The sequence below is a fragment of the Melopsittacus undulatus genome, chromosome 6 (genome assembly GCF_012275295.1).
Source record: "Melopsittacus undulatus isolate bMelUnd1 chromosome 6, bMelUnd1.mat.Z, whole genome shotgun sequence".
In the NCBI taxonomy this organism is placed as follows: Eukaryota; Metazoa; Chordata; class Aves; order Psittaciformes; family Psittaculidae; genus Melopsittacus; species Melopsittacus undulatus.
The window spans coordinates 63,306,640-63,324,339 of record NC_047532.1 but is presented as its reverse complement, the minus strand read 5'-3'; the positions used below and the strand labels follow the sequence as shown (position 1 = coordinate 63,324,339).

Here is a 17,700-nt window from a genome sequence, read left to right as displayed (position 1 = left end):
TAAATATATCCCAGTCTAAATCTACTTTGTTACTGTTTGTCTTAATTTTAATATGCTCTTTTATTAATAGAAGAATAATTAATAGGTCTCTACCTTTATGAAAGCCAAATAATCCCACAAATATTATTATGTTGTATTATTTCCAGATATTTAAATTTTCAGTGTCTCTAGGTGTTCCCAGTAGAATTATTTCTTGTAATCTCACATGATGTAATTTGGGTTTCCTTTTACCTTCCCTTCTTTATGGGAATGTCCATGCTGCATCTGAGTGCACGACTGTACAGTGGTTTCCTGGAAAGGTCAGCAGTGGCATAGCCTGTATCCACATGTAGGCATTTAAGGGTTTATTCTGAAGTTCCCGTTACTTCCAGTTTTATCCTTCATCTTTCAGCCAGTTACTCTTTGAGGAAGTTAATCTTCAAGTAGAATCTTGTAATTAATAGATACCATGGCACTAACACTGTGGAATCAGCTTTGTCATTTTGTCAGGCAAGAATTCCCCAGCATCAATGACTGAGCATGCTGGCCCTAATGCAAACAGAAGTGCAAAGCCTTACTGACTGAAAATGGGGAGGATGTGCTCTGTTTGGCATAAAGATATTTCTAAGAGAATGTTGCCAATTTTAAAATGCTCTGAATTCAAAGAAGAGTTGAGGAGAAAAAGCAGACTCTGCAGTCAAGGCTTTGTTTGAGCAGACTTGTGTTAAAAAATGGCCTTACCAAAAAATAAGAAAGGGTACCTTTAGGAAGTGGTGTTCCCCCCATGCCTGTCATGAAGCCTTTATGTTAAACTGATACTAATTGGAGTAACTGTTCCAGAACTTGAATATATGCCCTTGGAATGATAGCTGAGAATCTTTCTGGTTCAGTGAACAAGTTACTAAATCTTTCTGTTACAGTCTTCTAAGTAAAATCAAGCATACATGGTGCATGAATCATAATCATGTGATTTCTTGTAATCTTGGGATGTTTTCCTTAGGTTAAGAGTGCATTGGGCTTGAAATGCACTTATTTGTAGCTCAGAGGAATGGGTTCCAATTATTACTAAAAATAGTAATAGAAATTAAAAAATTCAGCATATGTAGTGATATGCAGGTGACTGGAGGGATCTGTCAAAACTTAGGTAAACTCTCAAAACTGAAAAATACCAAAGAAGTTCCTGAAAAAGGAAGCTGCTCTCATAAGACAACTGAATATGGCAAGAACAAATGCCTAGCAGTTAAGGAACATGTAAGGAACACAGCTAGTCAGAAAGCACTCCAAGATGGCAAACAAGGTGAGGTACAAAATAAAATCTAGTGTTCTGGAGGAAGAAGAAAGGAGAAGCCTAGGGACTTTGATACGAAATTAGCTGATAATCGCATATTTTCCAGAAGGGAAGCAATATTAGAAAATATATCACATTTACTAGTGTCTTAATGTCCTGTTGTCAAACCAAGGCTGATGGAGCTCATCCAGCCTTGTATGGTCTTCCATCTAAGAGAAGGACACTCTTACAAAACCTACAACCTGCAGACTTTGCTGTCACCGTCCCAGCTTGCTAGGCTGTGGCAGTTAGACCTCAGGTGTAAAGGGTGGGGGCAGCTCTGTGCAAGTTGCACCTCACCTAAAAAATCCCCTGCGCAGGCTGGCAGGGCTTGCTCTCACTTGTGGGTATGGACAGGCGAGGGTCGAATCGGTAGGTGACAAAGTGCATGGGAAGCTGCAGATCCAGCCTTGCATGAGAGCGGACCAACGCATGGGTAGCTCGAGATTACCCAGGAGATATCAGTCGTGGTTGGACACTCCCTGATTGCCTAAACACCCTTTTCAAACCAGATTTGCATGTCCCACTCGCCCTTGGTCACAGTGTGGTTAAAGCCCTTCCCAAAATCTTCACTCTTGAAGCCAAACCATCAATGTCCTGGGTTTAGCCACAATGCTTAAAAAACACAAATGTTTGGGAAACTAATGATGACATGATAAAGAAGAAAAAAATTACAATCAGTTTCTATTTATAGAAGCACTAGGCAGTTAGGGCTTATCAGGATTTATTTCAACTACCATCACTATTACCACCTGTTTAGAAACTGATCTGTGGAACCACATGAGAAAACATGAACTAGTCATGTCCTTTGGACAGAGATGGACTCATTGACCTAGCCAGTTTCAACCTTATTAATTTCTGTGGCATTTCTAAAGGGGAGAGAGCTATAAGAAAGAGCTATTTATTCTACTCCTGCCAAATAACAGTGAAAGTAATACAAATGCCAACAGCATGTGGGTCATTTTTTCTTCTGTATGAACAAGTGGTGAACCTTAGTCATTAGTGTAGCTTTGTCACTTGACAAATCTAGAACTGGGAAGATCCGAATACTATGGCTACACCCAGTATTGCATTAACCCCCCTTTTATTTGATTTTCTCAAAAAATCTAAATTTCAAGGTTCTCAGTATCACCTAGTGGCTTCTTGTATGGTAGTCTTATCAGAGACATCAGGAAAGCCATGTCATTCTGGTTTCAGAGGTTGTTTCAAAATCTCCAAAGAAAGAAGAGTTTCTCTTCACTTCTCATTCAGGCCAGAGGAAACACAAATTAAGCCACACATACATTCCTTCTCCTTGTGCATCATATCCATCAGGGATAATTTCATTGTCTAGATCAAGAAGTAGAGGAAGAAATCTGCCTGTACACCCCTTCACACATAGACGATGTGGAAGAAGTTGGAAGAGCAGATGGGTAGCATCTGTGTTCTTCCTCAAGTGCTGCTCTCTGGAGCTGGTAGCTCAGGGAGGAGTAAGAGGGGGGAAAAAGCTACTGCTGACTGTGGTACAGGTGTTTTGCAAGGAGAAATTGTAATTCTGTGCTCCAAACTTCAACAATCTAGTTCTTGTAGCACTCACAAAAGCAAAGTTACTGCTTCATGAAATACTTTTAATGATGATTGTGTGTTTTAGCTAATACAGTTTTTGATCTTGAGTCCTTAAGGTAAGAAAGACGACCTTAGGGAAAGAAGTGCTTAGTATTTGACAGGCTGAGAACATTGGTGCTGTTCAGTCTGGAGAAGAGAAACTGCATGGAGACCTCAGAGCAGCTTCCAGTGTCTGAAGGGGACTACAGTATGCTGGAGTCAGACTTTTCATCAGGGACTGTAGTGATAAACAAGGGATGATGGGCTCAAACTGAAACAGGGGAACTTCAGGTTAGATATAAGGAAGAAGTTTTTCACTGTGAGGGTGCTGAGGCACTGGCACCGGATGCCCAGAAAAGCTGTGGCTGCACCATCCCCGGCAGTGTTCAAGGCCAGGTTGGACACAGGGGCTTGGAGCAACTTGCTCTAGTGTGAGGTGTCTCTGCCCATGGCAGGGGTTAGAACTGGATGAGCTGTAAGGTCCTTTCCAACCCAAACCAGTCTGCAGTTCTATGATTCTATCTAAAAAAGTACCACAGTCTAAATAAATGGGACATTCTGAGAACACTGATTTAGTCAATATTTCTGTTCAAAATTTTTTTCAAATGCCTCCTCTTTTTCATTAAGAGAAGGAGAACAAGCATGTATGTCCTCAGGCATTTTGCTTCTTGAAACGAAGAACAGAACATTGCTGCTATTGTGAGTGTGATTTATTGTCCAGCAGTGTTTCACACCAATGCAAATGCAGTGGACATAATGGAGGGAGCTGCACTTCTGAAAAATTGATTCCCACAGTGGACTGAAAAGACTGATAGAAATGCTCAAGCTTTAATTTTTAGAAAGGTTATAAAACCAAAATAAACCAGCCATTTCCTCTGCCTGCAGTCCATAATACTTCACACCCCAATAGAAATAGTATTATGACATGGATATTTAAAATAGAAGGTATATCTTCACATCTATAAAATAAGAAATAGTTAATTAAACATGTTTCATAAATAAGCAGGACATAAACATTAGAAATAATAAATAGAAGTTGATTTTGGGAAGAAGATATTATGAAAAAGATTGGTTGGTGGTATAGAGTATATAATGTACAATGAGACAGAAGTCTTATTTGCTCTAAGTAAACATTTAGCCTTTTCCAGAGAAAGGGTCAACATTTTTGTCATTGCAGTTTTTGATACCAAAATCACAATGTTAGAAAGACCCCCAATCCGGAAGCTGTCAGTTTTTTTAAACAGAATTTGTGTTGTTATTCTTTCATGGTATTTTCTGTGTAAAAAGCCTCTTGGTCTCCCCAAAACAACCATTTTCTATCTTACGTTATCGCAATTAATCATAAATTTGTAACATTTCAGCAGAAGTCAGATGCAGAAAAATAATCACAGCATAAACTACTGTATAGCTAGGTTTTGGGTTTGTTTTCTCTATGCTAAAATTTGATTTTAAAGTACATTTTCTGAAACTTTGAAGAGCTTATGGTGAAAATGGTGTAGTAGTGGTCTTTGTATTTTGTAATTTCTAGTACTTCTCCTGATTCAGATGCACCGGACCAGTACTAACCAAAATGACTCACATAGAAAATTATTTTGTCAGAGGCACTCGAATGAATGTTCCAGCTGTGGTGCTGACAAATAACTAAAATCTTTTGATATTGAAAGAAACTCTCAAGATCTCAGAGAATTGCAATCTTAACATTCCCTGTAGATCAGGACAACAGACACCAGGGTACTGTATGTAAATGTAAGGCCAGTAAGTGGAACTTTGGATACACTAACTTTATTCTTATCACTGTAGTGAAGATACTCACATTTGCTGACTTGAACAGGATACATCCATGGTTTTATGAGGAAGCAAGTCTGGAGGGCAAAGAAAGGTCTGCAAAAGATGATGACAACAGCACAGAAACTTGAACTTGGGTTGTGAAGCAGAGATTGCTGATTACAGCAAGAAGGATGGAAGGGAAACAAGGTAGACTGTGGAGACAGTGTTCTCACAGGAGAATGGATATTTGGTACATGAGCTCTGAATAACTCTGAAAGATACAGCAAGGCCATGGGAGGCCCGAGGAAGCCTAAGTAAGCAAGATAAGAAGAAGCTGGGATTCACTGAGTTATGAGAACTGTGGACTGTTGGCAAGCGTTCGAGGTCAAGTTCTCACACCTGTGCTTAACCAATTATATGTTAGTCACTAAGGGTCTTCAAGACAAGTATCCAATCATGATATGCCAAATTGCTGTAGGTGTGTGTAAGCAATAATATATAAGGAGTAAATGCTTTGCAATAAGTGGCTTTTTGTCTGATCATATTGATCTCTGACTGAGTCCGTTCCGCGGTAGTAGACATTTATTGCTAAACCATCTACTAATATGGAAGTATTTATTTTAGCAGTGTCTGCAGGACTAGTGTAGCAGGAGGTCATTAAAAATGATCATTTATAAACTTATTAGAAAGGATTAGAATGCAAATCAGCTATTTAACTTTGTGACAGCCACAACTGACAGATTTTTTGATGTCAAAAGTAAACCTGTTCATATTACAGAATGTAGAGGTATATGGCACATATGAAACTCCAGAAGTTTTATATGCCAGCTCAGTAGAGGGGTAAAGATACAACCAACCTCACTATTTATATGCCTTCTTACCTTAGAGAAACTTATCTTATTATTTCCTCCTGGTTTCAGTGTAGTTTTCTGGTCCACGAGATACTTTTGTAAGATTGGAAACTTTAATTTTTGGAATATAGCTTCCAGTTTGCTCATATGTCTTCCAGCTGCATTTTTGCATATCTAGTTGAATTGCATGTATTACTAACATAATTGTTAGTTAGTTTGTACTAATGTACTTTCTGAACTTGCGTATATTGTGTAATGTCCATATAATTTCCATATCAACCTCTTCATCAGAAAGAGAAATAAAAGCAAGAGCACTTGGGATCAAGAAGGTGTTTGGGAGTCAGTAAATTCATGTCTCTTATGTGGCAGGCAAAGGTGGAAGTAGGTTAAAGACTCAGAGGGGAATTTGAGGCTTTCAAGAGACAAAAATGCAGAAGACCATATTCTTTGCTTATATAATCCTCATGGGACATTGTTAATGCATTTTTTAAAATGTTTTGATAATTGTGCATGTATTCGGAGACCTGAAAAACAGCTCAATCTTTGTATCTTGAGCTGGTTTTATGATACATTCAAACAGAACTGACTCTCGCTGCAAGTCCAAGAACAAGCCTATCCATGAACCAGATGTCCTCCATGTGGACAGGAATGCACATAGAACAAAGATATGACTAATTCTCCCTGTGGTATAATGTGTGTATCAAAAAATGTAATGAATTTCTCTTAGAATACCTCAAAAAGAAGTAAGCAGAGTAAGTAGTGGGGACTAAAGAGTTGCTGAAAAATGTATTAAAGGACCAGGAGAGTAGCTGTACTAAAATGAATTTATTTAGAATGGGGACAGACTGAGAAGTATAAGAATAATAAATTACTTACAGAAAATAAATTAGTTTATTCTACTGCATTTACTTCTAATTCAAGTATGCAAAGATGTTATATTTCTGTTTATAAAAGGAAAGCTTATACCAGTAAATAAACTTTTCAAGTATAACAAATAATACAAACCCAATGTCATTAGGTAGAATTCAGTTCAAGTAAGAGTCATGGCTATCATTGAACTAAGAGTTGTTGTGGACAAAGTGGTAAAGAATATGGATCTCATTATCTTGTACATTTCTTCTACATTTCCCATAGGAATCAGGTAACGCAGGAGATACCTCAGTATCTTACTAACACAGTAATGAAATTTTCCAGTTATTCTGAATTGACCAATCCAAGAACTTCACCAAAGTATGCCTGTGGCCCTTAGTTTGCTGCTGAAAAAGTGAAGAAATATAAATTCAGTTTGAATAGCTTTAGGATAAGAACTCTGAAGTGGAAATCACTGTCTCCTCTTCCAATTTAAAGAGATAAGAAAACAAACAATAAGGTTCTGCTATCACAGTCTTTCAATTTAAAACTATGATAGCATTGCACTAGAAAAATATATAGAAAATGACTTAGATGCAAGTCATCACTGTATAAAAATACGTTTTTCTTTTTGCCATAGAGTTTTACAAAATTCAGTATTAACTGACTTTTAGGACCTGATGAAACCAAAATCCAAACCAAAATTGTATGACCACACAATTACTCTTTCTATACAGTGCATAAATCTGATTTTCCTCTAGGAATGGACTTCAACAATACCCAACACAGCCTGATTATAAAATAGGAACAAATAAACCACTAGAAATCTCAGATTATTTTGATATGGTTTAGTGGTGCCCTTGGCAATTCTGGAGTAATGGTTGGACTGGGTGATCTCAAAGGTCTTTTCCAACATAGCTGATTTTATAATTCTATACTTGAGCCACAAGCAGAGGCTGTCACATACTGAGCCTTTTGATACGACATGCTACAGTGTCCTTGTTGTGGTTAAACTAGGGTGAACAAGACAGGCAGAAAAATGTTTGGACTGGTAAAGGGTAGTGGTTTGAAGTCTAGCTTGCTGGTAGTGAGTGGCAATGCTGACTGGTTGGTCTTTGGCACAGTGGAGCAGAATGACACTAAATTGATGGAAATTGCTGCTTAGAGCAGTTCCGAAATGCTGGAAATATGGACTAAAAGACCAAAGGTCTCTGATGGTTTGTTTTGTATAAAGCAGCTTCAGACTATTAAGGAGTTTGTGAAAAAGTCTTTGCCATATACTTAAGGATGAATTTGCCATGAATGAGTAACTACAAAGTATTATTTTAATATGGTATTGACTGACTGAAAGCATTTCAGAGCTCCTCTAAGCAGCATTACCTCTTCTTGTTCTCAGGAAAACAAGTATTATTGCACTACATTTTACTGTGATTTTTTTCTCAGTTGCACTTATTTCCTTTTACATTTAATTCCTATATATGTATGTCTTGAAATAATTACCAGGAGGGGGAACCTCCAGAAGAGTTATTCAAGGTTCTGATTTTGGCAGATTTTACTGTACTACTGTCATGAAGATATCCATCCTGGTTGGGGAGTCACAGCCATAGAATAGATCCTGGGGACATACTGAGACCAATAGCGGGGGATGTCTGTACAGCCCTTTATTCCTCTTAGTAAATTAATTCCTGAAAGTATGTTAAGTTACAACTGTTCAAGATAAATCAGTTATCAGAATAGAAATTATGTCCAGGCTGAATAAAGTGAATGTAATATTGTAACTGACATACTGAACAAGGCTTTTTGTGTATTTGAAAAATAGCTGCTGATTTAAAAAGTAAATCACTGTATTAAAAGGTAAACTCAAAAGAAAAAAAGCTGTTGAATGATGCTCTTCCCATAGGAAATGTAATTTTACCTTGAAGCAAACAACCACAGTTGGGAACATTCTGGGAAACATATAGTTTAAGAGAATTCCTTGGCTAAGTTGACAGAAGTAATTTTCAGGCGTAAATCTGCTTTTCAGAAACCTTTTTTCTGAATAAGGTATTTACAGAAAGCTTTCAATTAATTGTCACTCTGAATAAAATATGAGCAGGGGATATTATAAATAATTTAGGAGGTCACAGTTCTCTGAGAAAACTGTAGAAGTTAGCAATTCTGATTTTGTTAAGTAGTATTTTGTCACTAATTTCTACAATGGATGAAATGGAATAATGTGAATATTACTTTATATCTGTGTTTGTTCACATTTAATATAGTTATGGACTTTTGTGCTCTTATATGCTTTTGTAATAAGCTACTAAGTTACTTCAGAAAATGCATATTTGTTTTAACATGCTCGTTTGCTACTCTGCCTGACATGCACCTCTGTATTTTTTATGCAAGAGCCCAGAAATACCTGTGTGACAGCAAATAATACTGATCTGAGATCTTACTGTACATTCACTCCTATCACACACTTGCTTTGAAAACTGAGAGCATGTGTCTATAGCTTCACCTGAACTTTTCAAACAGTCACCTATTCCGTGTAATTTTTACTCCATACAGCAGCTCAGTGTTTCAACTACACTATTTTCTATGTATTTTCTTGGAAAAAAAATCTCAGTATCTTATATTGTAAGTGCACAGAATCTTACTATAAAAAGGTAGAATTGTGATGATAATACATAACAGATTATACAAAATAAATAGGAAAAATAATTGCAGTAGGGAAACATGATTCTCCAATTGCACACAAAACCAAGTCTAGAGTTTAAAAACCTTTAATGCCAGGAATAAAGCAATGACAATAAAACTGGTAATGTTTTTGAAATAGTTTCAAATATTCTGCTATCTTATGCTACTGATAGAAGTTCAGTTGCCTTTAAGATTGAAGTCACTAATGAAGAAATCTGAAGCTGCAGTCCACACTGTCACTGACTCTTGGAAGTAATGCTGCAACATTAGAGATTATATTAAAGATCAGTCCCTATTTGCTTTTGGATGCATTTCTTGACACTGTGCTGTGCACAACAATAAGAAATAATCTCAGAATTGTCTTTGCTTGGGCTTCACCACCCAAACATTGTAGCATGAATCTTAAATTCATGAACAGAGACAAATGCTCCCACAACTGAACTACTTATGCTTGATTCCTACATCTTGAAATCAGGGTAACTCTTTATTTTAGACAGCAAAAGGTATCAAGTGGCCATCAGTGGTGGATGGGTGTCCAGAGAGTTAGATAATAACATGTCATAATCAGAACTGTTAAAACTTGCAGCTTTTGGCCAATTCCTAAATTAGAATTCTATGCAGCTTTCACTACAAACCAGCCATATTTACACTTCTGTTTTACTTATATTCTTACTTCTTGGATAACATGTGCTGTCATTTCTGGTTAATATTCAGTATGTTCCCATACAATATGGTAAACAATAGAATCAACTTTCTGAACCAGTGGTAAAGATAACTTAGTACTGAAGTAAGAGGAATTATGTCCTCTAGAAAATTAATTTATTTCTAGTGTTGGGAAAATAAAGGCTGAATAAAGGAATGGTTAAGATACTTATTGCCTGCTTTTATTTTATAGCAAACTCAACAAAAACATCATGAATGCCAGGATGAAGTACATTAAGATTGATGCTGTGGACTTTGAGAGTTCTTAAGAGATCTCCATGTGAATGCATTAAGATCATTTCCTCTTAGGAGAAAAAAAGTTAGCTGACCATGTAGGAAGAAGCACACACCTATCTTTACATCAAATGAGTATGATTCAAGCTCTGATCTTCCTTCCAAATAAACATAAGTATGCTTAATTCCTGAATGCTTTTCTATAGACCATTCAAAGTATTTTTAAGAGTCATATGTACTGCCGCTGTATTTCTGGTCTTAATTGCCTTGGAGGACTAAGAATTCTGATGGCTAGGATCTTAGGATTCTTAGGATCCACATGCACAGATAGCATGTGCTTGTGTCATACATCTTGGTTTAAAAACATATGAATAATGTATCTGGTCTAGAATTAGGAGGTATTTTCTTTGTTTCTGTTTGTATCTCACTTAGGCTTAAATGCAGGAATTTCTGAAATTTTCAGAGTAGTTTTCCACTATTCCTGAATTCTCCCTCATGAAAAGGCTCTTGTATTCAAACACAGGCACAAAAAGTCCTTATTTTCTCTAGGCTTCATCTGAGACAAAAAAATCCACTGCCCTGTGGAATGAAGCAATAGGATAGATGTCTGTTCTTGTGAAAGATGCTCTTTGAGAGGACATCTCTATACTAGTGCTGCAAAGATTTACACAAAGCTTTTGAATTTTACTTGGCTTTCTGTGAAGATCCAGTAAGAATGCCTTAGTGATTCCGTGAAGCATTATTCTCATACTACACTATTGAAAAAGGGGATTTCAGTGCCCAAAATGGACTAGACCACCTCTGAGGACTCCCTTTTCATTTCTTAATAGGCCCTTTAGGAACTTCCTGGATTTGAACTTGAAATTTATAACTGTGTTAAACCTGTAGCCAATGAGAAACACAATTTTTAGAATTGTAGCTGGATGTTGTTTTAATGGCTGTTATACTATTATAACAGCATTTCCTGTTCCTGACAGTCACCTTTTCAGCTTTTTCTTCTTTCCATAATTTGTCAATTTTTCCTCCTTCATTGGATTATTACTTGACCAAATGAAGGAAGGTGGAAGCCCAGTTACCTGAAGGCAGTATGCATCTAAGGGGAAAATAATTGCTTCCTTGAGAAAAGAATTATTTACTATATGTATAAACACATCAGATTATACATACATATATATGTATACACATATATTTTTTTGAGATTATAAAGAATGTATATAATCAGTGTATGATTGCATTCAAAGCAGCAGCAGTGTCCTGGGTTCAGCTACAGCAGTTATTTTTCTCCTTCTTAGCAGCTGGTGCACTGCTGTGTTTTCGACTTCAGCCTTAGAACAATGCTGATAACACCGATGTTTACAGTTGTTGCTATGTAATGTTTACTCCAATCAAGGACTTTCTCAGTCTCACGCTCTGCCAGTGAGGGGCATGGGAAGCCAGAAGGAAGCAGAGACAGGACACCTGACCCAAACTAGCCAAAGGGGTATTCCATACCACAGCACATCATGCCCAGTATAGAAACTGGGGGGTGTTACCCAGAAGGCACAGACCGCTGCTCAGGTCGGGCTGGGTATTGATCAAGGGGTGGTGAGTGGTTGTATTCTCTTCCCTTGTTATTTCCCTTATCATTATTATTATTGGTGGTAGCAGTAGTGGGATTGTGTTATACCTTAGTTATGGACTGCTCTTAACTCATGGAAGTTACATTCTTCCCATTTTCTTCCCCATCCCTCCTGGAGCAGGTGGGAAGAAGAGGGAGGGGGTGAGCGAGTGGCTGCATGGTTCTGAGTTATTGGCTGAGCTTTAACCACAGAATAGTCAAATTAGTAGAGAAATTAGTAGAGAACATAGGAGTCTTCTATTAACTAGAGTTAAAGAAAGGTCTCTTCACATAGCATCAACAGTTTATAAAAGCCCTTAAATAACCATTTGATGTCGTATAGTAACATGAGTTAGCAGACACAGACATGTCATTCAGATGCATGTTTTCACATACTCTCCTTTAATATCTTCATATATGTTACTTAAAATGATGTGCTGTATACCTTTCTGTCAGATTATATAACATATGGTGGTTATGTGCTATTGAGTGAGGATAAACAGGAAATATAAGAAGCATCTTTTTTTTCAGGGTCTGAAAGGTCAGAAGCCATTGTATTGACCATTGCAGGAAGAACCAGTAGTGTTAACAACAGTGTTTGGTCTTTACCCATTGACTGAAGTTACTAGAGCAAGAATAACATAGAATCATAGAACGGTTAAGTTGTGAAGATCATCTGATTCCAACCCCCTGCCGTGGGCAGAGACATCTTCCACTAGACCAGGTTTCTCCAAGCCCCATGCAACTTGGCCTTGAACACTGCCAGGGATGGGGCAGCCACAGCTTCTCTGGGCACCCTGTGCCAGCACCTCAGCACCCTCACAGGGAAGAGCTTCTGCCATAGATCTAACCTGAACTTCCCCCGTTTCAGTTTGAACCCATCACCCTTGTCCTGTCACTACAGTCCCTGATGGAGTCTCTCTCCAGCATCCTTGTAGCTTCCTTCAGACACTGGAAGCTGCTTTGAGGTCTCCACGCAGCTTCCCTTCTCTAGGCTGGGCAGCCCCAATGTTCTCAGCCTGGAATGACACTTGGGAGAGGACCCAGGATATGTTGATAGCAACAGGATGTCCTTCAATGGCTACTGAACCATGTCACTCAGAACTGGGAGAGCAGATAACAAGCAAGAGCTAACCACATTGAGCAATGAATGATTTAGAGCATTCTTAAATCATGCAGGATAAATAATTATTTATATTTCTCATATTGACTAACTACTGATACTGTAAGAAACAGGATAAACGAATTTCCAAGTAGTTAATGAGATTTACATTTAATTTTGCAACATATTGTAGAACTATGATCATATTTACAACAAAAATAGTGTATTGTAGTAATCCTTGTGTGTACATAGTATTCTTGTTATCTCACAATAAGGATGAATTTGTTCATATTGCAAAGCAGCATTAAAGCAATGCCCTCTTCCTACTAAAAAGTTCTTGAAATCTGGGAAAAAAAGTAAGATTTTAGTGGCTAGTTGTGTAGTCTCAGTGTGTGTGAAAATTGTATATTTTTAAAATCCAGAAGCACAGCCATTCCAAAGGTCAAAATACAAAGTTTAAGCGTTCAAAAATAGATGACTTGTTTCAAATTTGCTTTTATTTTCTTTAATGTTAATATTCCAAAACATCCTTATCCCAGGGAATACAGATAGCAACTGCTTTCTGTAATTGTCATGTACACTTGGAAACCTGCTTGGCTTGATTTCTATGTGGAGCAGCATTACATCACTATAAAATGTTCACTTGGTTATATGACTATGATTATCACATAATGGCCAGCAAAAGTAACTCTTATAAAAGTCCAGTTTACAGAATATGAAGGTCATTGCAGAAAACTCTAGGCTTGTAGAAAAGCAGCACAGAGATGCCATCTAGCAGTGACTCTTAGAAATTTCCTTCTTTTCAAGATACTGCACTTAATGAAAGACTTTTTATTCCAAGACCTTTCCCTGTAGCTGTCTTCCTGCTGAGTATCTAGTCATACTGCTGGAAATAAATCAGATTAGCATGAATGTTTTCTTGTATTTTTCTATATAAATACAGAGAAAAAACAAGAATCAAGTAGATAGGACATTTAACAACTATCTTAAAATGGATAGTCTGTAATTCGCACTAAATGTTTAATCAAAAGTGAGATGTCTTCCCTTTGTTAAAAAGGAATTTCCAGAGCTGGTCAATATTCTCTATAATGTTTAGCAGAAAAAATACCCCAAAACCTAAAAAAAAACCCCAAACAAACCCCAAAGAGTTGGCAACAAATTGCTATGCTGAAAATCAAATATTAATATTCTAGAATTTAAGAATAAATTATTTATATTTTTTGTTACATGTTTTACTATAAGATGGTGATACTTAAACACTTCACTATCAGCAAATAACCTAGTCAGTATAACATAAAAGACCTGCCATAATAAAAATACCTGTGAACAATAGTCAGTGATGGCCTGGTACTAATTCAAAGCTTCCCCCCCACCCCCCCACCCCTTGGCAATATTTTAAAGTAAGTGATCAGTAAAATGCGTTATTCCTTGAATACAAATTCCATAGGACATGAATGGAAATGTATTTTGGATACTTTGAAATGTCAGATATGATTTAGTTTCTTAAGGTGAATGGTTTCTGAGTGTCAAGGGCATTTAAAAAGTTGGCTATCTAGTCATGAGCATATTGCAGAATTATGTTTGGAAAATAAATAATTTAACATCCCCTTGTTTCCTACAGTTAATTCCAAAATGATATATTTGCTTTCCAATCTCAGGGCAAAAAATTATCATTCCATTTCAATTTAGCATAAAGCAAGATAAATAACTGAGCACTACTACTTCCATTTCAAAACAAAAATAAAAAAACAACAAAAAAAGGAATCCAAAACCAAACCCTGGAAACATTTTTAGATATATTTCACAGAAATTTGAAAGCTGTTGTCCATAGTCAACAAAACTAAATGATTCTGTGCCATGTGGCATTTTTTTACACTTAATCTGCTGTAGTATCTTAACCAAGGATCAGAGTAACCATTTGATCTTGTGGGTTTTATTTATGAAAAGCTAATTTAGCTCTGATAAACACCAGGCTTACGTTAATGGCTCTTAAGTTTTACATAATCTTAAGGACTTCTGAGCTTTCTGGCTCACGTCCCCTTGACAAAGCGAAAAGACCCTGCAATGAACATTTTCATATCCCTGAAAATGCCACATAGGGCGATGAATAAAAGGGTATTTTTATGTCCTCTGCACAGCATGCCACAGCAAAAAGAGCTAGAAGCAAAGTTTCAAAAGTTAATTCATGCCATTTCATTGCAGTGGCTCATGCTGCTATTCAGGGCTGGATGGTGACAGATGCATAAAATGGAGCATTTCTCCCCACTGTTATTTTGGGGCATAACTCTGCCACTTGAACTAACAGAATAATCCTGCCACCTGGAGCTGGTTTGCTTCATTAGTGGTATTACACTGCATGTGTACACAGATTTTGCATTTTCTGCTTTCACAGTCTCCTTAAGTCTCTTCAGCTTAACAGATCTCACAAAGTGTAACAGAAGATAAAAAAAAAATTAAAAAAGGATTGTGTCAAAACCTGTGATTATAACACGGGCATGTGCTGCTGTCGACACAGATGTGGAACTCCTGTTTGTTGCCTGATGAGTCTGTTTATAGATGTAGCAATAGCTGATGCTTTTAGATAGCTCCTACTTAGTAACACCAATACAATTATTTAGCTAACATTATTAATCCTGTATCACTCCTGCTTGTTATTGTATCATACTTATTAAAAAGCAGACAAAATACTGCAGCCATAAATCAGATTTCCACTGAATTGCTTTTGAAATTCTATCTTTACATTTTTAAAAAGGAACATCCCTCCCATACTGTTGGGAATTCAGTATATATTTGTACATTTATGTGATTAATGTCTTTATTTTAAAGGAAAAAATAACTGCCAGAAGAGCTGAACATCGCCTCATACAGTTGTCTGGTACCTAACGATATCATTAAAACGACATTCACCAACATACAATACAAATTGTGGCTACACAGCATAAACTACTGCTGGCAATGGTCTGCAATACTCTGTGAATGTTTCATCTCTCATTACTTTCTTTTAACGTTCATAGTTAACAGGATTGCCCATCACACAAAGACAAATGAGACAAGTTCTGCTCCTACAAGATGCAGCACTACAGACATCTGCAGGCCTGGGGGGGGGGGGGGGGTCAGTCATTATTGCTCTGAGGTGGTACAGTGCAATTCTGCATCTTTTAAAATGATTTCATCTAAAATTACCTTCACAAGCCAGGTTGCATGGCCAAAACATGTCGTTTACTTATTTCACTATCATATGTGATCCTTTTAATGTCCTGCACGCATTGTAAGACAATGGACCTCTGCAGAGCCCAGAGTAGTGTTAAACCCGGGCTCTTCACCTGGTGCCTCCGGTTCCCCTCTAAACACATTTCTTCCCAGCCGGCGGCTGCCGATCCCTGCTTCCAGAGCCTGGCTGCTTCCTCGGAAGTGGTGCAGTTATCGCGCACTATAAACACCTCTTTGAACCGGAGAACGTGCTGTTCAGTTCAGCCGGGCCCCGCCGCCCAGCTCCTCTCCCGACGGCTGATATAACTTGTGCGTGGAGCGATCTCGGCTGGGTCGTCGTGGGGAGATCAGGGCCGCGGATGCTCAGCGCGCGGGTGCCCTGGGCCCGGCTGCAGCGAGCCCGCGCCCATGGAGCCCTTCCACCCGTGGTTCCCCGCCTCGCATCGGGCACCCGGTAGTCCCGAGACCACCGTTTCCGTCACGAACTCTCCCGCCTAGCCCACCGGACAACCAAGGACGCGCACCCGCCTCTTCCCGCAGCTATACAGCCGCCCCACGTCGCTCGCCGCTCTGTGCGGGCCGGCACCGCCTGCCTTGCACCGCCGAGGCGGCGCCCGGGCGGCTCTTACCTTGGACGGATCGAGGCTGGCCAGCAAGGACAGCAGCAGGAGGTTGACGATGTTGGCAGGCGTCCGCATCCTGACCCCAGGGCTGCCTCTCCGCGCCGCCCCTCTCTGTCATTCACTCCACACCCGCTGCGGCGACAGTGCCGGCAGACGCGCTTTGCGCGCGCCCGCCCGCCCGAGTGGAGGCTGCAGCGGCGGCCGCCCGGGGAACGCTCATTCCGCGGCCGGCCTCGCTGCGGGAAAGACGGGCGAAGCCGGCGGTGCCCGCGGTGCCCGTGCTGCCGGAGCAGCTCCGCGGCCGCGGCCCGGCCCCGCCCCCGGCCAGCCCACCGGCCAAGTTTGGGCCTGGGAAATGGGCCGCGAGCGCCGCTGGGCTGGGCTGGGCTGGGCGGGCTGGGTTGGGCTGGGTTGGGTTGGGCTGGGTTGGGCTGGGTTCAGTTCGATTCGGCTCGGCTCGTTTAATTTCCCGTGGCGGTGGATAGGGGAGGTTCTTCCATCTGCGGAAGGAGCGCGCGGCTGTGTTCTCCGAAAGGAGCACCGGGCACCATGGCACTGGGAGAGGGGTGAGGGCTGGCTCTTGTGAGGAGCTGCGGGTGCCACTGCTGGTGTCGCAGCGGGAAGAAGGGTTTCGTCTGGGGGATCCCGCCCCTTCACTACCCCACAGTGAAAGGTTTGCCTGAACTCTGATGAGTGCGGAACCACCACTGCTGTCCAGTTGGACCATGGCCAGCAAGTGACCATGATTCCATGATTTTATGCCATCAGGAGTTTCATTTTCTCTGCATCAGCTAGTATCATTTGTAGTCGGTGCTGGTCTGCCGGACAAGGCTCCGGGTGGGCTTCTGTCTGTGCAGTGGCTCATAGTCACTTTTCCACAGCTCCAGAAAAGGAAGTACAGGCAGGGATGCGATATGGTTTCCTAAGGGTTCCATGTTGATCACAGCTGAGTATGTCCCAGATGTAAATCACCCAATAGCACCATCCTCTTAGCATGGGCAAAGTACAGTAAAGTTTCAGTTATTTTTCTTTACAAGACTCGGAAGCGGGATCTATGGTTAGTGTAACTTTAGTTTTAATCTTATAAATAAGATTATTATAAATGAGGGTTTTTTCAGCTTTTTCTTTACATAGTAAAATGTATTAGCTTTACAGTTGGCAACCTTTTGGTCATGATTAAATTCTCTGAGGGTCTTTAT

At 39.5% G+C, this 17,700-nt stretch overlaps 1 protein-coding gene across 1 annotated transcript in view; it reads right to left on the bottom strand.

Moving 5' to 3' along the window:
- The window catches only part of OLFM3 (olfactomedin 3), a 58,390-nt gene extending 41,603 nt beyond the window's left edge, over positions 1-16,787 (bottom strand). Inside the window, exon 1 of the mRNA XM_034064235.1 lies at positions 16,508-16,787. Coding sequence (XP_033920126.1) covers positions 16,508-16,576 — 69 coding nt within the window. The 5' untranslated portion in view covers positions 16,577-16,787. The remainder of the gene's footprint in view (positions 1-16,507) is intronic.
- Positions 16,788-17,700: the final 913 nt, after the last annotated feature.